This window comes from Cetorhinus maximus, chromosome 10 (assembly GCF_964194155.1).
Source record: "Cetorhinus maximus chromosome 10, sCetMax3.hap1.1, whole genome shotgun sequence".
NCBI classification, from domain to species: domain Eukaryota; kingdom Metazoa; phylum Chordata; class Chondrichthyes; order Lamniformes; family Cetorhinidae; genus Cetorhinus; species Cetorhinus maximus.
Genome location: NC_135888.1, coordinates 127,670,480 through 127,691,255, shown reverse-complemented (window position 1 = coordinate 127,691,255; position 20,776 = coordinate 127,670,480). Strand labels below are relative to the sequence as shown.

Genomic DNA, 20,776 nt, shown 5'->3' with positions numbered 1-20,776 from the left:
ACTCTGTTTCAAAATGGACCACGGGACCAGATATTACAAACATTGTGACAAAATATCATAGACGTCTCTGCAAATACCAGATCCAGACCTGATGATACTTGACTTGACACAAGCCCCACTCCGGGACATGAGCACATAATCCAGGCTAACATGTCGGTGCTATTCTGAGCAGGTACCGCAATTTCACAGGTGGATAAGATATTAAACTATGACACAGCCTATTCACTTGGATGTCTCACTGGTTTCTTAGAGTGTCCGAGACAAGGTTTCTCCATCAAACAACAGTAACGACAAACAGACTCGCTGATCATTCAGCACATTTACTGTTCTGGATCTTCATTCAGTCAATGAACTCTCTGTTTGCCTTGGTAACAAGAGTAACTACACTTCAAAAGTAATTGATTGGTTGTAAAGTATTATAAGACATCTTGAGGACATAATACTGTCATCATGAACCATAACCCAGAATCTCAGACTAATAATCCATAAAATTCAAGTTGAAATCCCACCATGGCACTTTCAGTATTTGAATACAGTTCACGAATTTAATCTGGATATAAGGAGTTGTCATCAATAAAAATGACTATGAAGCTTCTGGATAAAAAATCCAAATAGTCCATCCAGTTCACCTTCTACCACCCTGGATGTAGTGTGATACTGCTGTAATGGAGTTATAGGCTATGAGAATGGTAGCATAGTGGCGACATTGTGGGGTGAGTAATCTAGAAGTGTAGGCTAATGGTCTGGAAACTTGCATCCAAATCTGGCCATGGCAGCAAAAGGAATTTAAATTTAATTAACAAATTTGCAGTAAAAAGCTAGTTTCTGTCAACTTGATCATGGAATTACCGATTGTTGTAAAACTCCGAAATGTTCATGAATGTCTTTCAGGAGAGGAAATTTTCTGTCCTTATTCAGTCCTGGTCTTCGTCTCCAGGCACACAGCAATGTGGGTGACTCTCGACTGTCCCGTGGCTGAGCAAAACAGTCATTTGTATCAAACAGTTGCAGGAAAATCAAATAAAGATCAAACCAGTCAGGCCACCCAGCATTGATCTGGGCACCAGAAACGAAAAGCACATCTTGTCCAATTGTCCCTGCGAACTTCACCTCACTAGCATCTGGGATCTCTACCAAGGACCAGTCAAGTAATAGCCTGACATAGTCATACTCACTCAATCATATCTTCCAGCCAATGATCCAGATTTTCCCACCAGCAAAAGGACAGCCCCACCAGAGGTGGTGGCACTTTGGCATTCAGTCAGGAGGTTGTGGCCCTTGATGCCTCAACTTTGACATCAGACTCATGAAGTTTCATGGTATCAGGTTAAACATGGACAAGGAAATCTCATACTGATTTCCACATTCGTTCAACTGATGAATCAGTATACCTCCCAACTGAATGCCACTTGTAGGAATCACTACGGGTGGCAGGAGCATGGAATGTACTCTGGATGGGCACTTCAATGTCTGTCACCAAAAGTGGTTTGGAAGGTCCATGGCTGATCGAACTGGCTGACTCCTGAAGGAAATATCTGCCAGACTCGGTCTGTGACATGGAGTGAGAGACTCAACAGGACATAAAAACCTGTTGCAGATTCATCTGTCCATGACCATGTTGGCAGGAGTGACCAGCACACAGTCCTTGTGAAGTTGAAATCCCATCTTCACGTTGAAAGGCAAATGAGCTTAGGCGTGGATTGGCACGTGGGATTACGGCATTATTGCTGTTAGTGAGACTTGGTTTCAGGAGGGGCAGGACTGGCAGCTCAATGTTCTGGGGTTCCGTCCTTTCAGACGTGATAGAGGATCCAAAACTTGATCTCCTATTAGGGAACCAGACAGGTCAGGTGACAGAAGTATGTGTAGGCGAACATTTTGGGTCCAGTGACCACAATGTCATTAGTTTTAAGCTAATTATGGATAAGGATAGGTCTGGACCTTGAGTTGAGATTCTAAATTGGAGAAAGGCCAATTTTGTGGAAATGAGACAGGATCTAGGAAGAGTGGATTGGCATAAGTTGTTTTCTGGCAAGGATACGTTCAGTAAGTAGAAGGCATTCAAAGGCGAAATTTTGAGAGTGCAGAGTTTGCATGTTTCTGTCAGGATTAAAGGCAAAGTTAACAGGCATAGGGAACCTTGGTTTTCAAGGGATATTGCCGATCTGGTTAAGAAGAAGAGAGATGTGTATAGCAGGTATAGGCAACAAGAAGCAAATGAGGTACTTGTAGAGTATAGAAAATGTAAGAAAATACTAAGAAAGAAAATCAGGAAGGCAAAAAGAAGACATGAGGTTGCTTTGGCAGATAATGTGAAGGCAAACCCGAAGGGTTTCTACAAGTATATTAAGAGTAAAAGAATAGTAAGGGACACAATTGGTCCCCTTGAAGATCAGAGTGGTCGTCTATGTGTGGAGGCTCACGAGATGGGGGAGATCTTAAACAGTTTTTTTGCATCAGTATTTACTCAGGAAACTGGCATAGTGTATAAGGAAGGAAGGGAAACAAGCAGTAGTTTCATGGAACATATAGAGATTAAAGAGGAGGAGGTGCTTGCTGCCTTACAGCGAATAAAGGTTGGTAAATCCCCCGGGCCTGACATGATATTCCCTCAGACGTTGAGGGAGACTAGTGTAGAAATTGCAGGGGCCCTGGCAGAAATATTTAAAATGTCCTTAGCCACGGGTGAGGTGCCGGAGGATTGGAGGGTAGCTCATGTTGTTCCGTTGTTTAAAAAAGGCTCCAAAAGTAAACCAGGTAATTACAGGCCAGTGAGCCTGACGTCAGTAGTAGGTAAATTATTGGAAGGTGTTCTGAGAGATCGGATATATAATTATTTGGACAGCCAAGGGCTGATTAAGGATAATCAGCATGGCTTTGTGCGTGGTAGGTCGTGTTTAACGAACCTTGTAGAGTTTTTCGAGGAGGTTACCAAGAAAGTAGATGAAGGAAAGGCTGTGGATGTTGTCTACATGGACTTTAGTCAGGCCTTTGACAAGGTCCCACATGGGAGGTTAGTTCAGAAGGTTCAGACACTTGGTATCCATGGAGAGGTTGTAAACTGGATTCGAAATTGGCTGTGTGGGAAAAGACAGAGTGGTAGTGGATGTTTGCTTCTCAGACTGGAGGTGTGCCTCAGGGAACTGTACTGGGACCATTGTTGTTTGTTGTCTATATCAATGATTTGGATGATAATGTGGTGAATTGGATCAGCAAGTTTGCTGATGACACTAAGATTGGAGGCATTGTGGACAGCGAGGAAGGCTTTCAAAGCTTGCAGAGAGATCTGGACCAACTGGAAAAATGGGCCAGAAAATGGCAGATGGAATTTAATGCGGAGAAGTGTGAGGTTTTACATTTTGGAAGGTCAAACCAAAGTAGGACATACACAGTAAATGGTAGGGCACTGAGGAGTGCGGAGGAACAAAGGGATCTGGGAGTTCAGATACACAATTCCCTGAAAGTGGCGTCACAGGTAGACAAGGTTGTAAAGAAAGCTTTTGGCATACTGGCCTTCATAAATCAAAGTATAGAGTATAGGAGTTGGGATGTTATGGTGAGGTTGTATAAGACATTGGTGAGGCCAACTTTGGAGTATTGTGTGCAGTTCTGGTCACCTAACTACAGGAAGGATATCAGTAAGATTGAGAGAGTGCAGAGAAGATTTACTAGGATGTTGCTGGGTCTTAAGGAGTTGAGTTACAGGGAAAGATTAAACAGGTTAGGACTTTATTCCTTGGAGCGTAGAAGAATGAGGGGAGATTTGATAGAAGTTTACAAAATTGTGAGTGGTATAGACAGAGTAAATGCGAGAAGGCTCTTTCCACTTAAATTAGGAGAAATAAACACGAGAGGACATGGCTTTAGAGTGAAAGGGGAAAGGTTTAGGGGGAACATTAGGGGGAACTTCTTCACTCAGAGAGTGGTGAGAGTGTGGAAGGTAAATGCGGGCTCATTCATAAGTTTTAACAATAAATTAGATGGATACATGGATGGGAGAGGTCTGGAGGGTTATGGACTAGGTGCAGGTCAATGGGACCAGTGGAATAATATTTCGGCACAGACTAGAAGGGCCGAATTGCCTGTTTTCTGTACTGTAGTGTTCTATGATACTATTGAAAATGCCCTCTATTGTGCTACGATGAATGTGATATATTCAGAGTAGATGTAGCAGCTGGAACTGGGCATCTGTGTGTCACTGTAGGCCATCAGCAACAGGACAATTATATCCAATCACACTCTACAGGGAGATGGTAGCGTAGTGGTATTGTTACAGGACTAGTAATCCAGAGACCCAGGGCAATGCTCTGGTGAACCCAGATACAAATCCCACCACAGCAGATGGTGGAATTTAATAAATACCTGGAGTTAAAAGTCTAATGATGACCATGAAACCCTTGTAACTTCTCATAAAAACCCATCTGGTTCACTGAAAGAAATCTGCTATCCTCACCTGGTCTGGCTGACATGTGATTCCAGAACTACAGAAATGTGGTTGGCTCTTAAAAATACCTTCTGAATAAGGGCAATTAGGAAAGCTATAAATGCTGGCCTAGCCAGCGAGGCCCACGTCCCAAGAACAAATTAAAAAAAATTCTGTAGCCTTGTGTCCCGGCAGCCTCTCCCATTACCATCAAACCAGGGGGCCAACCATGGCTCAAGGATGAGTGCAGGAGAACATGCCAGGACCAGCACCAGGCATTCCGAAGGATGTGTTGCCAACCCAGTGAAGCTACAACACTACTGATCAAGTTGGCTGCGTGCATTTCAAAGAGCGGAAACAGCATGCAGTATACTGAGATAAGCTCTATCATAAGCAATGGATCAGATCAAATCTCCCCAGTCCTGCCACATGAATGGTGATTGACAATCAGACAATTAACTGAAGGAGGAGGCTCAACAAACATCCTCATCCTCATGTTGGGGAAGACAAGCACATCAGTGCACAATACAAAGCTGAAGAATTTGCCACCATCTTCAACCAGAAGTGCCAATTGGATGATCCATCTCAGCCTCCTCTTGATGTCCTCAACAGGAGGAGGGTAATTCAATTCACTCCAAGTGTTATCAAGCAATAACCGAATACAACAAAGATTTTGGATCTTGACATAATTTCGCTGTAGTACTGAAGACTTGTTCTCCAGGCCTAGTCACACTCCAAGCCAAGCTTTTGCAGTACAGCTACAATACCCTGCATCTAATCAACAATGTGGAAAATTGCCCAGGTAAGTCCTGGCCACAAAAAAGCATTACAAACCTAATCCAGAAAATTACCACTCCATCAGTTTACAATCAATCATCTAAAAAGCGATGGAAGGTTTTATTGACAGTGCTATCAGAAACTGAGCTACCGGCCTCAGTACAGGAGCTTAGTTGGAGCATCTATATAAAATACTGTGGCAACTAGAACAGGTCAGAGGCTGGGAATTCTGTGGAGAGTAACTCATCTCCTGACTCTCCTAACCTGTCCACCATCTACAAGGCACAAGCCAGGAGTGTGATGGGATTCTCTCTACTTGCCTGGATGATTTCAGCTCCGACAACATTCAAGAAGCTCAACACCATCCAGGACAAAGCAGCCCATCAGGTTGGTGCCCCATCTACCACCTAAATATATACTCCCTCTGCTATTGGTGCACCATGACAACAGAGTCTACCATGTACAAGTTGCACTGCAGCAAATGGCCAAAGTTTCTTTGGCAGTGCCGAACTAAACCTGGGACCTCTACCAAAGAAGACAGCAACAGGTGAATGGAAACACCACCACCAGCAAGTTCTCTTCCAAGGCACACACCATCCTGACTTGGAAATATGGCACCATTTCTTCCCTATTGCTGGGTCAAAATCTTGCACCTCCCTTGCTAACAGCACTATTCATGTACTTGCACCAGATGGACTGCAAACTTTGAAGATGGCAGCTCAGCACCACCTTCTCAAGTGCCATAAAGCAATAAATGCTGGCCTTGCCAGTGTTGCCCACATCCCATGAGTGAATAAGAACAGAGACACAAACACATCTGTTTATGTAATCCCACATCAGCAACAATTTACATCACTTTAGTGCCTTGAATGTTAATGAAGTACCCCAAGATGCTTCACAGGAACATTATAAAATAAAGTATTACACCAAGCCTCAAAAGGAGATATTGGGCAGTTTTCATCGTAGGCAACAGGGATCTCACCCTCTAGCTGGTGAGCCGGTGAGAGACCCGCATTGCCTACTCTTGGCAAGGCCCGGTGAATTAAGTGCCAGCCAGGCACATAACTGTGCAGCGGTGGGCCATCCCCTGGATCAAGGACCTGGAGTGGAAATCCCGCCTGTCAGTTAATTAGAGACTAGAGGCTTTGCATTGCTCTGCAGTGACACTGTGGGAGGGGTGGCTGCTGCTGGTAATGTCCCCACCCGAAACTCAGGATTGCACAGGGACCCAGGTACAGAGGGTGTGGGGGGGTTGTGGGGTGGGGGTTTGCGGTGGAGGATGTTCAGCAGCAAGGGCAGGGCTTGGCTTTCAGTGAGTTCCCAACTTCCGGATACCGCAGGTTCCTCGAGCAGGCACTCAGTACCCAATAACGTGAGACCTCCAAGCAACCCCTAAAGGATTTGGTTTTTGAGCTTCCCCCACTACCGCTGGGTGAATACCATTAATTGCCCACTTAAGGACCTCAATTTCCAACAGGGCAGGAAGGCCATCCTCGAGCTTTCGTACCGCAAAATCTTTGGGGGGCAGAGGCAGGAAGGTGGTGGGGTCCACTTCCTGCCCTATTAAATGCACCCCACTGCCATCAAACCTACCTCAGGGGAAAGCATTAAGTTCTGTCCAATCAGTCAGATGACCAAATACTTGGTCAAAGAGGTCGGTCTTAAGAAGTGTTTTAAAAGAGGAAAGGGACGTAGAGAGACAGGGAGATGTAGGGAGGGAATTCCAGAGCTCAGAACAACTGAGGCACAGCAACCAATGGTGAAGCAATTAGAATTGGGAATGCACAAGAGGCCAGAATTGGAGGAGCACAGAGACCTCAGAGGGTTTGTGTAAGGGGGAGATTATAGAGAGAGGGAGGGTCAAGGCCATGGTGATTTGAAAACAAGGGTGAGAATTGTTTAAAATCAACACGTTGTTTGACCAGGAGCCGATGTAGGTCAGCAAGCAGAGGGATGATAGGAGGACGGGACTTGCTGCGAGTAATCAGAGTGGAATACATCTTATTATAAATGATAATTATAAGTACACATATAATTAATTATAACAAATTATAAACAAGGTGTAATTGTAATTCTTAATTTCTTGAAACATGTGCCACATTCACATTCACTTGAATATATGAAAGCTGAAATTGGTTGCAACAATTTTCCTATCTTACCTGCAGCTTTGCACTTTATCCTCAGCACCACTGCCAGGATAATGAGAAGGAGAAAAGCCAGGCTCACAAAAATAACAACACTGGTATGTTGAAAAGTATAAGAATCTGTGAGAAGAATAAGCACAGATTTTACATTTAGTTTATAGTTTAACTCAGAAGAAACTAATTAAGCTCCCCTCATGACCCAGTAGATAAACCTTCTGCCTGATTTGTATCCAACCATACAAACCAGTAGATCATAACTTGTATCAGGGATTAAACCTAACTGACCTCACTCAGGAATGTTGGAGTGTCACAACTGTCCTCAGTCCCCATCAGTTATAGAACAGAAAATATAAATCACACAGGGTTCTACTTCCTGGTTGCATTCCAACAATTGCTTCAAGTTTTGTGCAGATGACTGGTAAGCTCAGGATTTGATTCAGCTGTGAAACCTCATGCTGTACAATAGGTGAATATTGCTCCTTTACAAGGTTATACTTGAATAATGACTATTTGAACGAGAGCTGCAGTCAATGGGGTAGATTTTGACTTTGTGCAACAGATAGAAATGGATCAAAATAAAAATGGAGAGAGTTTAAGATGGGCTTGTGACTCACGGTCAACTGTTCACATTATCACAGTTTCAATATCCACCACAACATGTGAGGAAAAGAGGAAAGAGGCAAAAAACTAGGACAAAAGATTCGTACTATATCTTCCTGGCCACAATATTGAGCAAGAATCAATGATCCTTGGTAATGCTTCCTCAGTAATTGCTCTGCAATACATATTAGAGCAGGAAGATGCTGATATGTATTTATGACCATGATGCACCTCTAACCAAATATACAATCTAGGTTAATTTTTCAGAGGGAGCTGGGGCAAGTGTGGATGAACATTCCCCTGGGATAGTGATGAGATGCAGCAGCAACAAATCACCCCATGCACCACCATCACCTGGTGGCAGATTGGAGGCGACCTTCAGTAGAGACCTGGAAATAGCCAACTGTCCACATTGTGTCAGGTGGGAAATGGTGTAAAAGACGGGATAGCAAAAGAAAAAGGAAGATTGTGGTATGTGCAAAACTATAAAAGTAACCCTCTTGTCCAAGATTACTTGTTTAAATAAACATGGTCATACAATGAATGTTTTGTTAATTTTTATTCCTGACTTTGATCACAAGTCAAGAACTTAAAGAAATTATCAAAGACATTGTAATGAGAGTGGCCTCCTATTATTATTATTATAATAAAAGCAAAATATTGCAAATCCTGGAAGAATAGATGCACAAAGTATTTTCTAAATGGGGAGAGAATTCAGAAATCTGGAGTGCAAAGGGACTTGGGAGTCCTAGTCGAGGATTCTCTTACCGTTAACTTGCAGGTCGAGTCGGTAGTTAGTAAGGCAAATGCAACGTGGCATTTATTTCGAGAGGACATGAATATCAAAGCAGGGATGTACTGCTAAGATTTTATAAGGCTCTGGTCAGACCACATTTGGAATATTGAGAGCAATTTTGGGCCCCATATCTCAGGAAGGACGTGCTGGCCCTGGAGAGGGTCCAGAGGAGGTTCACGAGAATGATCCCAGGAATGAAAGGCTTAACATATGAGGAACGTTTGAGGACTCTGGGTCTATACTCGATGGAGTTTAGAAGGATGAGTGGGGATCTGATTGAAACTTACAGAATACTGAAAGGCCTGGATAGAGTGGACATGGGGAAGATGTTTCCATTAGTAGGAGAGACTAGAACCTGAGGGCACAGCCTCAGAGTAGAGGGAAGACCTTTTAGAACAGAGATGAGGAGAAATTTCTTTAGCCAGAGAGTGGTGAATCTATGGAATTCATTGCCACAGAAGGCTGTGGAGGCCAGGGCATTGAGTGTATTTAAGATGGAGATAGATAGGTTCTTGATTGGTAAGGGATGAAAGGTTACAGGGAGAAGGCGGGAGAATGGGGTTGAGAAACTTATCAGCCATGATTGAATGGCGGAGCAGACTCGATGGGCCGGATGGCCTAATTTCTGCTCCTATGTCTTATGGTCTAAAAACAAAAGTAGCTGGAAAAACTCAGCAGATCTGACAGCATCTGCGGAGAGGAACACAGTTGACATTTCGAGTCCATATGACTCTTCATCAAGAGTCATACGGACTCGAAACATCAACTGTGTTCCTCTCCGCAGATGCTGTCAGACCTGCTGAGTTTTTCCAGCTATTTTTGTTTTTGCTCCTATTATTATTATTCAGTTCAGCAGAAAATGATAGAAATATGATTCCGGCACAATCATGATGGGTCGAATGGTCTCCTGATCTGTATTACGCTGTGAAAAGAAAGCCATTTAATCTCACAGAGCTCACTTACATAGGTTCTGTCCCAAAACCTTATCGGATGATTTTCCTGGTCTTAATGTCAAAGTGGAATCTAAAAGACAGGCAATTGGTGGAGAAATGATGGATGCAAATCCTGTGCTCCTGTTTTCTACCTGAACAGCATTGCATCTGTATTTCCAATATGGTTTTCAGATGGTTGCCCCTGAAGTTAGTTGACTAATATAAATGACGTGTGACTAAGTCTTGCAGTCCTGTGCACACAGATTCCATTGGTGGTGAAGGGTTCTCAAAATTCCCACATTTTTCATATCATCAACAAGGATATGACTTTTGAACTTTTATGGCAGAGGACCCAACTGCTGAGTTAAGTGTAGAACCCTGCAGACAGGAGGCTAGGCCCATGAAGGCCTGGGACTGGACATTCCCGGGCTTGTTGAGTGCAGTGTGGATTGTTGCCTGAAACCAGACAACAAGAGGAGACAGAATACACATTCTTCCCTTTAAAACAATCAACCCAGAGAAAGACTTCATCTTACACGAAACTAAAGCCCATCAAAATCTTGCATAAATAATCGTTACTAACTAATAAGGCAGGAAGGCAGCAATCAATGCAATTATGCGAACCTATCAAAAGTCCACGTATACAATAGCTTTCAGTTCAAGACTACTTACGGGGACAGTAAGACAACGATAAACATCATGCAAGCCCATTAAAAACAACGAGACAACAATCACCTGAAGAAGCCCACCAAAATCAAACAAAGAACTAACCTTGATTTGGATTGAGATAAGAAATTTGAAAAACAGTATAACTGGGCCACCAGTTACGAAGGGGAGGAGGGTGAGCAGTTTTGGAGCGGTTGAAGCAGAGTTTAAGCAGGGAGAGGTAGCTGAGCCAAGCGGACGAAGGAGATCTGTAGGTTTGCAGGCCCGCAGGCAACATCCTGGCGAGGGGCACGGGGTGGCAGCCTCAACCGAAGACAACAAGGCCGCAACTGCAGCCCTCCATGAAGAACGACCAACCACAACTGCGCCCTCCACCCAACTGAAGAATCTTCGCAGATTCCACGGACCAGGACAACGTGGGGACAGGAGGCCCCAGAGGACACAAAGAGCGTTCCCAAAACTGCATTCTGGCTGGATTTCAAACTGTCAAGGAAACCTGGTTAGTGAGCATGATCCCTGGCCTCTCCTACTTCAATTTAGTAAGGTTTTGGGGGTGGGACAAGGGTAAGGGGATTAGTAGTGTGATTTTCCCTCGTTACGCCGTGTGTTCCCCATTTTTAACTAAGTGTACTTTGTAGGTCTGTATAATCTCAGTGTAATCCTAATGTTATAAGTTCATTTGTGACTTCAATAAACCCAGTTTTTTTTTCTTGCACCAAAACCAGTTGTCTGTTGCACTTTGTCACAATCCCCAAATAAGCCCAAGGTCTAGGACCCAGGGAGTGGGAGCGATTCGGACCGCTCAGAAGTCAGAGGTGAAACTGACACACACCACCACCCCCTACAATGGTTACAATTCAGGGACAAACTTACTCCAAATCAGGAAACCAAGAGTTATACAATTTAAATCAGTAAACGGAAAGTGAGTTATTTCTGCTCCCTTCCCAATCTAACGTTACATGGATGAGGACCAGTGGGGCAGGGGTTTATGGGTGGCAGGGCTTCCTGCTCATCAGCAAGCTCTATTCACCAGCTGAAAATTGCAACCGGATGGGAAAAGACCATTAATTGACCACTTAAGGACCTCAATTGGATCAAGGGTGGGTGGGCCACACAAGGCCTCACTTGCTACCGGTTAAACCATGGACAGGTGTGGGCAGGTAAGCTGCATTAAAGGCAGCCATGAAATTTTATGAGCCTCCCATGCTCTGCAAACCCACCCTCAGGGGACAGTAAAATTCTACCCAGTAAGTGGGATGGACAGCCCATTCTGTTTAGTCCCTGTCCACTCATTACTTATCAATCAGTCTACATCCAGTCACCCCTTCAACAAGCATTCACCGATCATCCAGTCGTTCAATGGACAACCCACCAATTATTTTATTAAAATTCAATTACAGGATGTGGACTTTGCTTGCTTGACCAGCATTTATTGCCCATCCCTAATTGCCCTTGAGAAGGTGGTGGTGAGCTGCCTTCTTGAACCGCTGCCGTCTATGTGGTGTAGGTACACCCACAGTGCTGTTAGGGAGGGAGTTCCAGGATTTTGACACTGCGACAGTGAAGGAACGGCGATATATTTCCAAGTCAGGATGACGATTGGCATGGATGGAAATGCCCAGGTGGTAGTGTTCCCATCTACCTGCTGCCCTTGTCCTTCTCGATGGTGGTTGTTATAGGTTTGGAAGGGCCTGTCGAAGGAGACTTGGTGAATTCCTGCAGTGTATCTTGTAGATTGTGCACACTGCTGCCACTGTGCATTGGTGGTGGAGGGAGTGAATGTTTGTGGATATGGTGCCAATCAAGCGGGCTGCTTTGTCCTGGGTGGTGTCAAGCTTATTGAGTATTGTGGGAGCTGTAGTCATCCAGCCAAGTGGGGGACATTCCATCACACCCCTTACTTGTTCCATGCAGATTGTGAACAGGCTTTGGGGAGTCAGGAGGTGAGTTACTCACTACATTATTCAAATCCTCTGACCTGCTTTTGTAGCCACAGTATTTATGTGGCTAAGCCAGTTCAGTTTCCGGTCAATGGTAACCTTCAGGATGTTGATAGTGGGAGATTCAGTGATTGTAATGCCATTGAACATCAAGGGTTGATCGTTAGATTCTCTCTTGTTGGAGATGGTCATTGCCTGGCACTTGTGTGGCATGAATGTTACTTGCCACTTGCCTGCCCAAACCTGCATTTTGTCCAGGTTTTGCTGCATTTGGATATGGACTGCTTCAGTATCTGAGGAGTCGCGAATGGTGCTGAACATCATGCAATCCTCAGTGAACATCCCCACTTCTTACCTTATAGTGGAAGGAAGCCCATTGACGAAGCAGCTGAACATGGTTGAGCCAAGGGCACTACCCTGAGGAACTCCTGCAGTGATGTCCTGGAGCTGAGATGATTGACCTCCAACAACCACCACCATCTTCCTTTCTGCTAGGTATGACTCCAACCAGTGGAGGGTTTTCCCCCTGATTCCTATTGACACCAGACCAATTTATTCTGACCAATCATATCTAGCCAGCCATCCACTCATTTCTTGACCAATCAATCCCCAGTCATCCAATCATCTAATTATCTAATCATTCATGACCAATCATTGGAAGTTAAACACCTCTTGGTCAATTATCTAAGCATCTCCCTCATTAATCGATGCTTAGCCAATCAGTCAATCATCAACCTGCCAATCAGTTCTCAACCAATCATCCTGGCATTCAGCAAACATTCAACTCAACCAATCCCTGACAATTGCCTCCACTTCTGGAAGTGACAGTCAATGTGTGATTGAAACTCTTTCGAGTTATCAACAGTAACAGATTCCAACTCTTTCGAGTACAATCACAGTTCTTGGTTTTCCGGGAGTAGGACATGAACCCACAACCCTCTGATTCAAAGGCAAGGGTGCTATGAACTGAGCCACAGCTGACACCTCCAATGTGTGATTGAAGGTGCAGCAAACAGCAGTGTCTATGAGTTTGGAGTGCCATGATAATGAAGGAAAGAAACCGAATGGCGTCCGGAAATATTGGCCTTTATAAATAAGACCTGAGGTTTCAACATGCACACAAGCCATTGGCTGGAATGCTGCTGGGTGACTCCCTAAGAGATAATGGACCCCACCCTGTTGCCAGGAAAGGTACTGCTAAAGACTTCCAGAAACTAATTGCTCCCCCTGGTAGAGCCAATGGGACATAATGGGAGACGAGCATCATCTCATCAAGAAATCCTGTGAGCAATGCCCAGACAGATTTGTGAATTCTCTCCCCGCTTGGAATATACAAAGAAGGGGTTAAAAGTGAACTGAAAAGCTGCTTTGGTGTCTGTTGGTGGGTGCTCTGAGAGAAAGCAAGTGCTGGAAGTTTGACTCAGGAGTAACAGCCACACATAGTACCCCTGCAAATCGCTATTTTGCAGATATCTCGATCTCTCTCCCTCTCTACCGGAGTCAACTCCACTGGAACCTCAAATCCGACTATTCGTCTACCGGAGTTAATTCTGCTGGAATCTCAAATCGCAATGGCCACGACGCTAAATCACCAACTCCGCACGAGTCAAGGACTGTTCCATAAATCTTTATATCTTCACCTACTTCAAGATAAATTCTTAATTTTAGTCTGTATGACTGTATATGCATGTATTTTATCCTTTCTTGCCTTTAGTAGTTAATGAACTTACACTTAACTTTAACTCAGGAAAGTTTGATCAAATTGGCTCCTTCAAAACCAACGTGTTTGGTTCTGGGGAAAAAGTATCTGCAGATGGGATCCTTTTTAGATGAAATCTTGTTGCGACCAACAGAAGAGGGGGGTGTTGAATATAGACAGTGAGTCACCTGGAGCATAACAATTCGGGTGTGTCCCAGCCAGAAGGTGACAAATTGAGGGGTCTCACCTGGATCAACACCTTTGGGGTGAGGTGGAGCCATGGAGTGCATAGTTGAGGGAGGAGGAAGTATGTGTAAGGGGCAGAGAGTGGGTGAGGTGGGTGAGAGAGAGCGTGAGCAAGGGCAGAGAGAGGGCAGGGAGGGAGTATGTGAGGGAGATAGCGTGACGGAGTGTGTGTGCAGCAGCAGAGTCCGTCCATAGGTTGGTCTCACTCCCAGTATCAGGGTTCCCATTAACGCTCACCCACACACAACATCATGCACTTTCATCGACTCTCACAGTGGGTGAGGGTGAGTTAGTGAGCGCCCAGAGACTGGGAGTGAGCTGGACACACACGCTCATTTATTTATTACTCATATTTTTAATCCTCATTTATTTATTAACCATTGCCTTTTGCTCAATGAGTTGTTTCTTTTCACACTTCAGAATTTTTTTGAAATTTATGTTTAATGTTGTGCCGAACATTATCTTTCTGAAATTTGCTCATCAGCCCCTTGAGTAAGAAAAATTTGAAATGTAGCCGCCCACACGAAAAGATTGGACAAGCCTGTTCAAAATGAATCATCATTTGAGGCCACATGGGTTGAAATCAGCCACACTACTTGGAGTGTACTATGGAGCCCCAAATAGTGAGAGGGAAATGGAAGATCATTTATGTAGACAAATCTCTGAGTGCAAAAACAATAGGGCAAGAAAAGTTGGGAACTTCAACTACCCTAACATCAACTGAGATTTGAAAAGGGTAATGGACAGAGAGGGCACAAAATTCTTGAATTGCACTCAAGAGAACATTTTTAGCCAGCACGTAACAAGCCCAATGAGAGGGAGTACAATTCTAGATTTAGTCTTAGGAAGTGGAGCTGTGTAAGTGGATGAAGTAGCAGTGGGTGACCATTTTGGAGATAGTGACCATAACACAGCTAGATTTAGCATAATTATGGAAAATGGTAAAGATAGAACAGGAGCGAAAGTTCTAATTTGGGGAAAAGCAAAACTTACGAAACTGAGAGGTGATCTGGCAAAAGTGGACTGGTTACAGCTACTTGAAGGCAAATCAATGACAGACCAGTGGGAGGCATTTGTGGTAATCTGAGGTGCTTTAAGAGAATGTGAGCAAATTAACAACATGACTGGATTACCTCATTGCTGTGTAGCGCGGGTTACAATGTTAATCAGTAGTTTAGAATAGGGTCTGGTTGGAGAAGCACCCATTGTGTTAATGCTCTGTTACTTGTGTTAATAAATAGTATGTGCTTCATCTTACATTGGTCTCTGCATCTGCAGTATCTTGTTTACCAACTCACTCACCAGTAGATAGGCGTGTAACCCTGTTCACTGAGCAAAATGACCCGACAGAGAAGGAACGTAACAACTGGTGACGAGTCAAAACACGATCAGTCAATTATACCAGAGAAAGCCGCGAAAATGAAAAGAAGTAAATTGGCCGGACCTTGCAAGGTAAGTGTTGCGTTCACCATAGTCACCAAAGTTATCTCCCTCCAGTATGTCACAGTTTGGCCATTTCAAACCGTTTAATCAGACCACCAATATATGATCACATGATATTGAACGCCTCACATTCTTCTTTTTGGCCAATGATATGTCGGGGGAGGAGAAGATGCGAACAATCCTCTTATCGACATGTGGCAGGGAAACCAACGGCCTAATTCATCGCCTAACGGCACCCTGATTCCAAGAGCTTTGACGAGTTGGTAAATCTTGTGAAAAGCCACTTTCAGCCGAAACCCTCGGTAACAACGCAGTGTTTTAAATTTAATTCAAGGTGTCGCACCCCTGGAGAGACAGTCGCTCGCTATGTAGCAGCCTTAAAACAACTGATAGAGCACTGTGAGTTCAGGATGTCGATTAACGACATGTTAATAGATCAAATAGTATGTGGGATTATTGAAGACGCTATTCAAAAAAGGTTGTTGTCAGAAACGAATCTAGACTTCACCATGGTGCTGGAGTTGGTGCTCACAATGGAGAGCACAGTCAGGGATTAAGAAGCAATGAAGGGAGCAGAAAATGGCGCTGTCCTTCACACCGGGAGGGAAGCACCGGTTAGAAAATGCACGGAAGCGCTGGGCTGTGCGGAAAGGTGGGAAACAGCCACCATTAACAGACCAGCAAAAAGCAATAGTTTAACAGAGAAAACCTACAATAACAATGGCAGAAATGGAACCAGACAGCCTGCAAGCGAATGACAATTTAAAAGAATCGAGTGTGTCTACTGTCATCGTAATGGACACATTATGCGATATTGTAAAGATAGATTAAGACAAAACTTTATGCAGAAAGGTAGAAATCATGAAATCCACATAATAGAAGAACCAGAAGAAACAGAATCAGACATTTAATCATGACACAACTTAAAAATGGGTAAAACAGAGCCAATCTACGTGACAGTGGAAGTCAACAGGAAATCCATCCGAATGGAGGTGGACACAGGGACATCCACAACAGTTATAGGGGAACACACGTCCAAATATCTGAATGGAGGAGACCACTCACTAAATCTGGAACATTCAGTTGCTAAATTAAAGACGTATACTGGTGGTGAAGACATCTGAGTAAGAGATATATGCAAGGTTCCGGTACAGTATGGAAATGAGTCTGTTAATTTGCCCCGAACAGCAGTAGCAGGGTCGGGTCCACGTCTACTTGTTCAGAACGGGTTTAAGGAAATAAAGTTGGAGTGGACCGAGATTTTCAACTCAGAATGGAGGATCTGAAGAATTATTGCAGAAATATGCCTCCACTTTCAGGCAAGAGCTTGGGAAGATTCAGGGGCAGGAAGCTAAAATCCACATGGATCCTGAGGCAACCCCCAGATTCTTGAAGGCGAGGCCAGTCCCCTATACATTACGAGAAAAAGGTGATGTCGAATTAGAAAGGCTAGAAAGGATGGGAGTCTTACAACATGTACAATTTTCCGAATGGACAGCACCTATAGTTCCAGTACTGAAGCCTGACCAGAGTGTGTGAATATGCGGGGACGACAAGTTGGCCACTAACAAAATGACCAGACTTGACAGGCCTCCTATACCGAAAATTGATAAATTATATTCCAAGCTGGCAGGGGAAACCCCATATACAAAATCAACATGAGCCTCGCTCACCAGCAAGTCGAGCTAGAAAAGGCCTCTTGGGATTTTGTGACTATCAACACACACAGGTGGTTACACCAACAGCCGGAGTCTCATCGGCTTGTGTCATTTTACAATGGCCAATGGAGAATTTACTACAAGGTTTGCCCCATGTTGTGCTTTATCTCGATCATGTCCTAGCAACAGGATTAACTGATAAGGAACACCTGTCTAAATTGGAAGAGGTATTGAAGTGTTTCTCACAAGCCGGAGTACGTTTGAAAAGAGGAAAATGTATCTTCCAAGCAAAAAAATCGTTCACCTGAGTCATAGGGTTGACTCGCATGGCCTTCACCCAGTAGAAGACATGGTGAGAGCTATTTGGGAGGCGCCGGCACCGATAAACGCCAAACAACTCAAGTCCTACTTGGGAATGATTATCTATTATGGCCATTTTCTCCCGAATGTGTCAACAGCACTGGCTCCACTGTACAGTTTACTCAAGAAAAACCACAGGTGGACTTGGCAAGGTCTACAAGGACAGGTTTTTATGACAGTAAAGCAGTGACTACATTCATCGGCCCTGATGGGACATTTCGACCAAAGGAAAGAAATAACTTGACCTGCGATGCATCCCCTTAAGGCGTAGGGGCAGGACTCTCCCACCGGATGGCCGATGGCTCTGAACGGCCCATTGGTTATGTCTCAAGTTCAAATCAGCGTTGCAGAATGAAGATACTCACAAATAGAAAAAAAGGGCTTATCCATTGTATTTGGCATTAAGATGTTCCACAAATGCATCCATGGTTGCCACTTCACCATTGTATCCGATCACAAGCCATTACTAGGCTTGTTCGGGGAAGATAAGGTAATACCCCCAATTGCTTCTGCACACATCCAAAGGTGGGCACTGATTCTACCTGCTTACAAATATACTTTTATCCACCGGCCGGGAAGCCAGGTTGCAAATGGTGACTCACTGAGCCTATTACCTCTAAAAGACAGCAATGTGAATGTCCCAATTACTCAAGGGATTGTCTTGTTATTAAACTTTCTGGATTCGTCACCAGTACATGCCAAACAAATAAGAGAGTGGACAGACCGCGATCCACTTTTGTCTCACGTAAGGGAACCATTCTTACAGGGATGGACTAACCAGCTAAAGTCTGATGGACTGAAGTCCTATTTTAATTGGAGATATGAGCTCACCTGCCAGGATGGCATCTTGCTGTGGGGAGCAAGAGTCATTGTGCCTCCGAGAGGAAGAGAGACATTATTGACGGAATTGCATAGTGCTCACCCCGGCATCTCTAGAATGAAAATGTTGGCGCGCAGCTACTTATGATGGCCTGGGATGGATACAGAAATTGAAAACTTAGTCACGAGCTGCATACAGTGCCAACAGGTACTGAAATTTCCCCCTTCCACTCCATTGCATCCCTTGGAATGGCCAGAAAGGCCAATGGTCCACCTCCACGTTGGCTTTTTTGGGCACAATGTTCCTCTTGATTATGCTGACACAAGGTGGATGGATGCATATAAGGTGAGATCACTCACATCTGCCGCCACCATAGACAGATTGCATCAGAGTTTAGCATTACACGGGTTACCAGAGATAATAGTATCTGATAATGGAACGGCATTCACCAGCGGGGAGTTCCAAAGATTTGGAAGGCCCAATGGCATAACACATGGTAAGACCTCACCATACCACCCTGCATCCAATGGTATGGCCGAAAGGGCAGTCCAGACCTTCAAAGTCCAGAATGAAAAAAACTGGATGGAGACTCTATTGAAACTAGATTATCACGTTTCCTACTCAGCTATGGGACTACACCACACACGAACAGCGGTATTGCCCCCAGTGAGTTATTGATGAAGCGACATCTCAAGGCACATTTGAGTCACATAAGGCCAAATTTAGGGGGGAGGGTAGAGAGAAGTCAGGAGGCCAAGAAAAATGGGCACGATTACCACAGTCGTGAAAGAAACTTCACAGTTTTTGCAAAGAACTTTGGAGATGGGCCCAAATGGCTATCAGGTGAAGTTGGTGCAGTGACAGGACCCCTTTCCTATCACATATCGGTCGAAAGTTGGATAATTAGGAAACACGTACATCACCTCAGGAAAATGGAAACAGGTCTACAAGAAAGGATGCACCAAGCATTCCTGTTGGAGTCTACACCACATGTGGATGGAACTTCTTTTGGCTTGGAAGAGCCTGGAGGATCCAATCAGTCTGAAAGATCCGAAGAAACAAATGTACAAGTTCCTACTGGAGAGCCTAGTGGACAGATGTTTGCTGGGAGGGAGAGCTTGGATAAATCATCTGAAGTTTCAGAACTACAACGTTTGAGACATGTGAAGAAGCTGCCAAAGGGAATGAATCTGTAAACAGTTTATTTATGTAAAGAGTTGATATATTGTAAAGATTGTAAATTGTACTTTCGAGTAAAAGGGGGAGGGATGTGGTAATCTGAGGTGCAATACACCTTTAAGGGAATGTGAGCAGATTGACCATGTGACCATATTACCCAATTGCTGTGTAGCGTGGGTTACAATGTTAATCAGTAGTTTAGAATAGGGTCTGGTTGAAGAAGTGTGAGTGCTCTGTTACTTGTGTGAATAAACAGAATGTGCTTCATCTTACACTGGTCTTTGCATCTGCAGTACATTATTTACCAACTCACTCACCAGCAGATAGACATGCAACCGTGTTCATTGAACAAAGCGAACCGGCAGACGGAACATAACAGCATTCAAAGCGAGATTCTACAGGCACACTGGAGACATATCCCCAGAAAGAAAAAAGGTGGTAATGCTGAATGTAGGCCCCATGGTTATCTGAAAGTATATGGGGTAAGATATATAGGAGATAAAGAAAGCTTACGGCAGTCACGCACAAATTGAATGCATTAGAAAGACTAGAGGAGTGTAGAAAGTACAGGGATGAAGTAAAAATGGAAATGAGGAAATCAAAGAGAGGATATGAAAAAATATTGGCAGGTAAAATCAAGATGTTTTACCAGTATATTAAGAGCATTAAGGAAAGGGTAGGGATTTTTTTTATATATTCACTCATGGGAGGTGGGTGTCATAGATTGGCTAGCATTTATTGCTCATCCCAAATTGCCCTTGTTCAGAGAGCATTTAAAAGTCAACCACATTGCTGTGGGTCTGGAGTCACATGTAGGTCAGATCAGGTAAGGGCAGCAGATTACTTCCACTAAAGGAATTCAAATTTCACCTTCTGCCGTGGTGGGATTCAAACCCAGGTCCCCAGAGCATTACCCTGGGTCACTGGAATACCAGTCCAGTGGCAATGCCACTGTGACACTACCTTCCCTTAGGTGTTGATGTGGAAGATGTGGGCAGGGTTCTTAATGTGCACTTTGACGCTATCTTCACAAAGGAGAGGGATGATGCAGACAGCTTATTTAATGAGGAGTGTGAAATATTAGATATAATAA

The 20,776-nt window shown here is 44.1% G+C and overlaps 1 protein-coding gene across 1 annotated transcript in view; it reads right to left on the bottom strand.

Annotated features, from left to right (window-relative positions):
• LOC144685352 (uncharacterized) overlaps positions 1-20,776 on the bottom strand; it is a 160,212-nt gene that overhangs the window by 55,446 nt on the left and 83,990 nt on the right. The window contains exon 9 of the mRNA XM_078549761.1: positions 7,360-7,464. Coding sequence (XP_078405887.1) covers positions 7,360-7,464 — 105 coding nt within the window. The remainder of the gene's footprint in view (positions 1-7,359; positions 7,465-20,776) is intronic.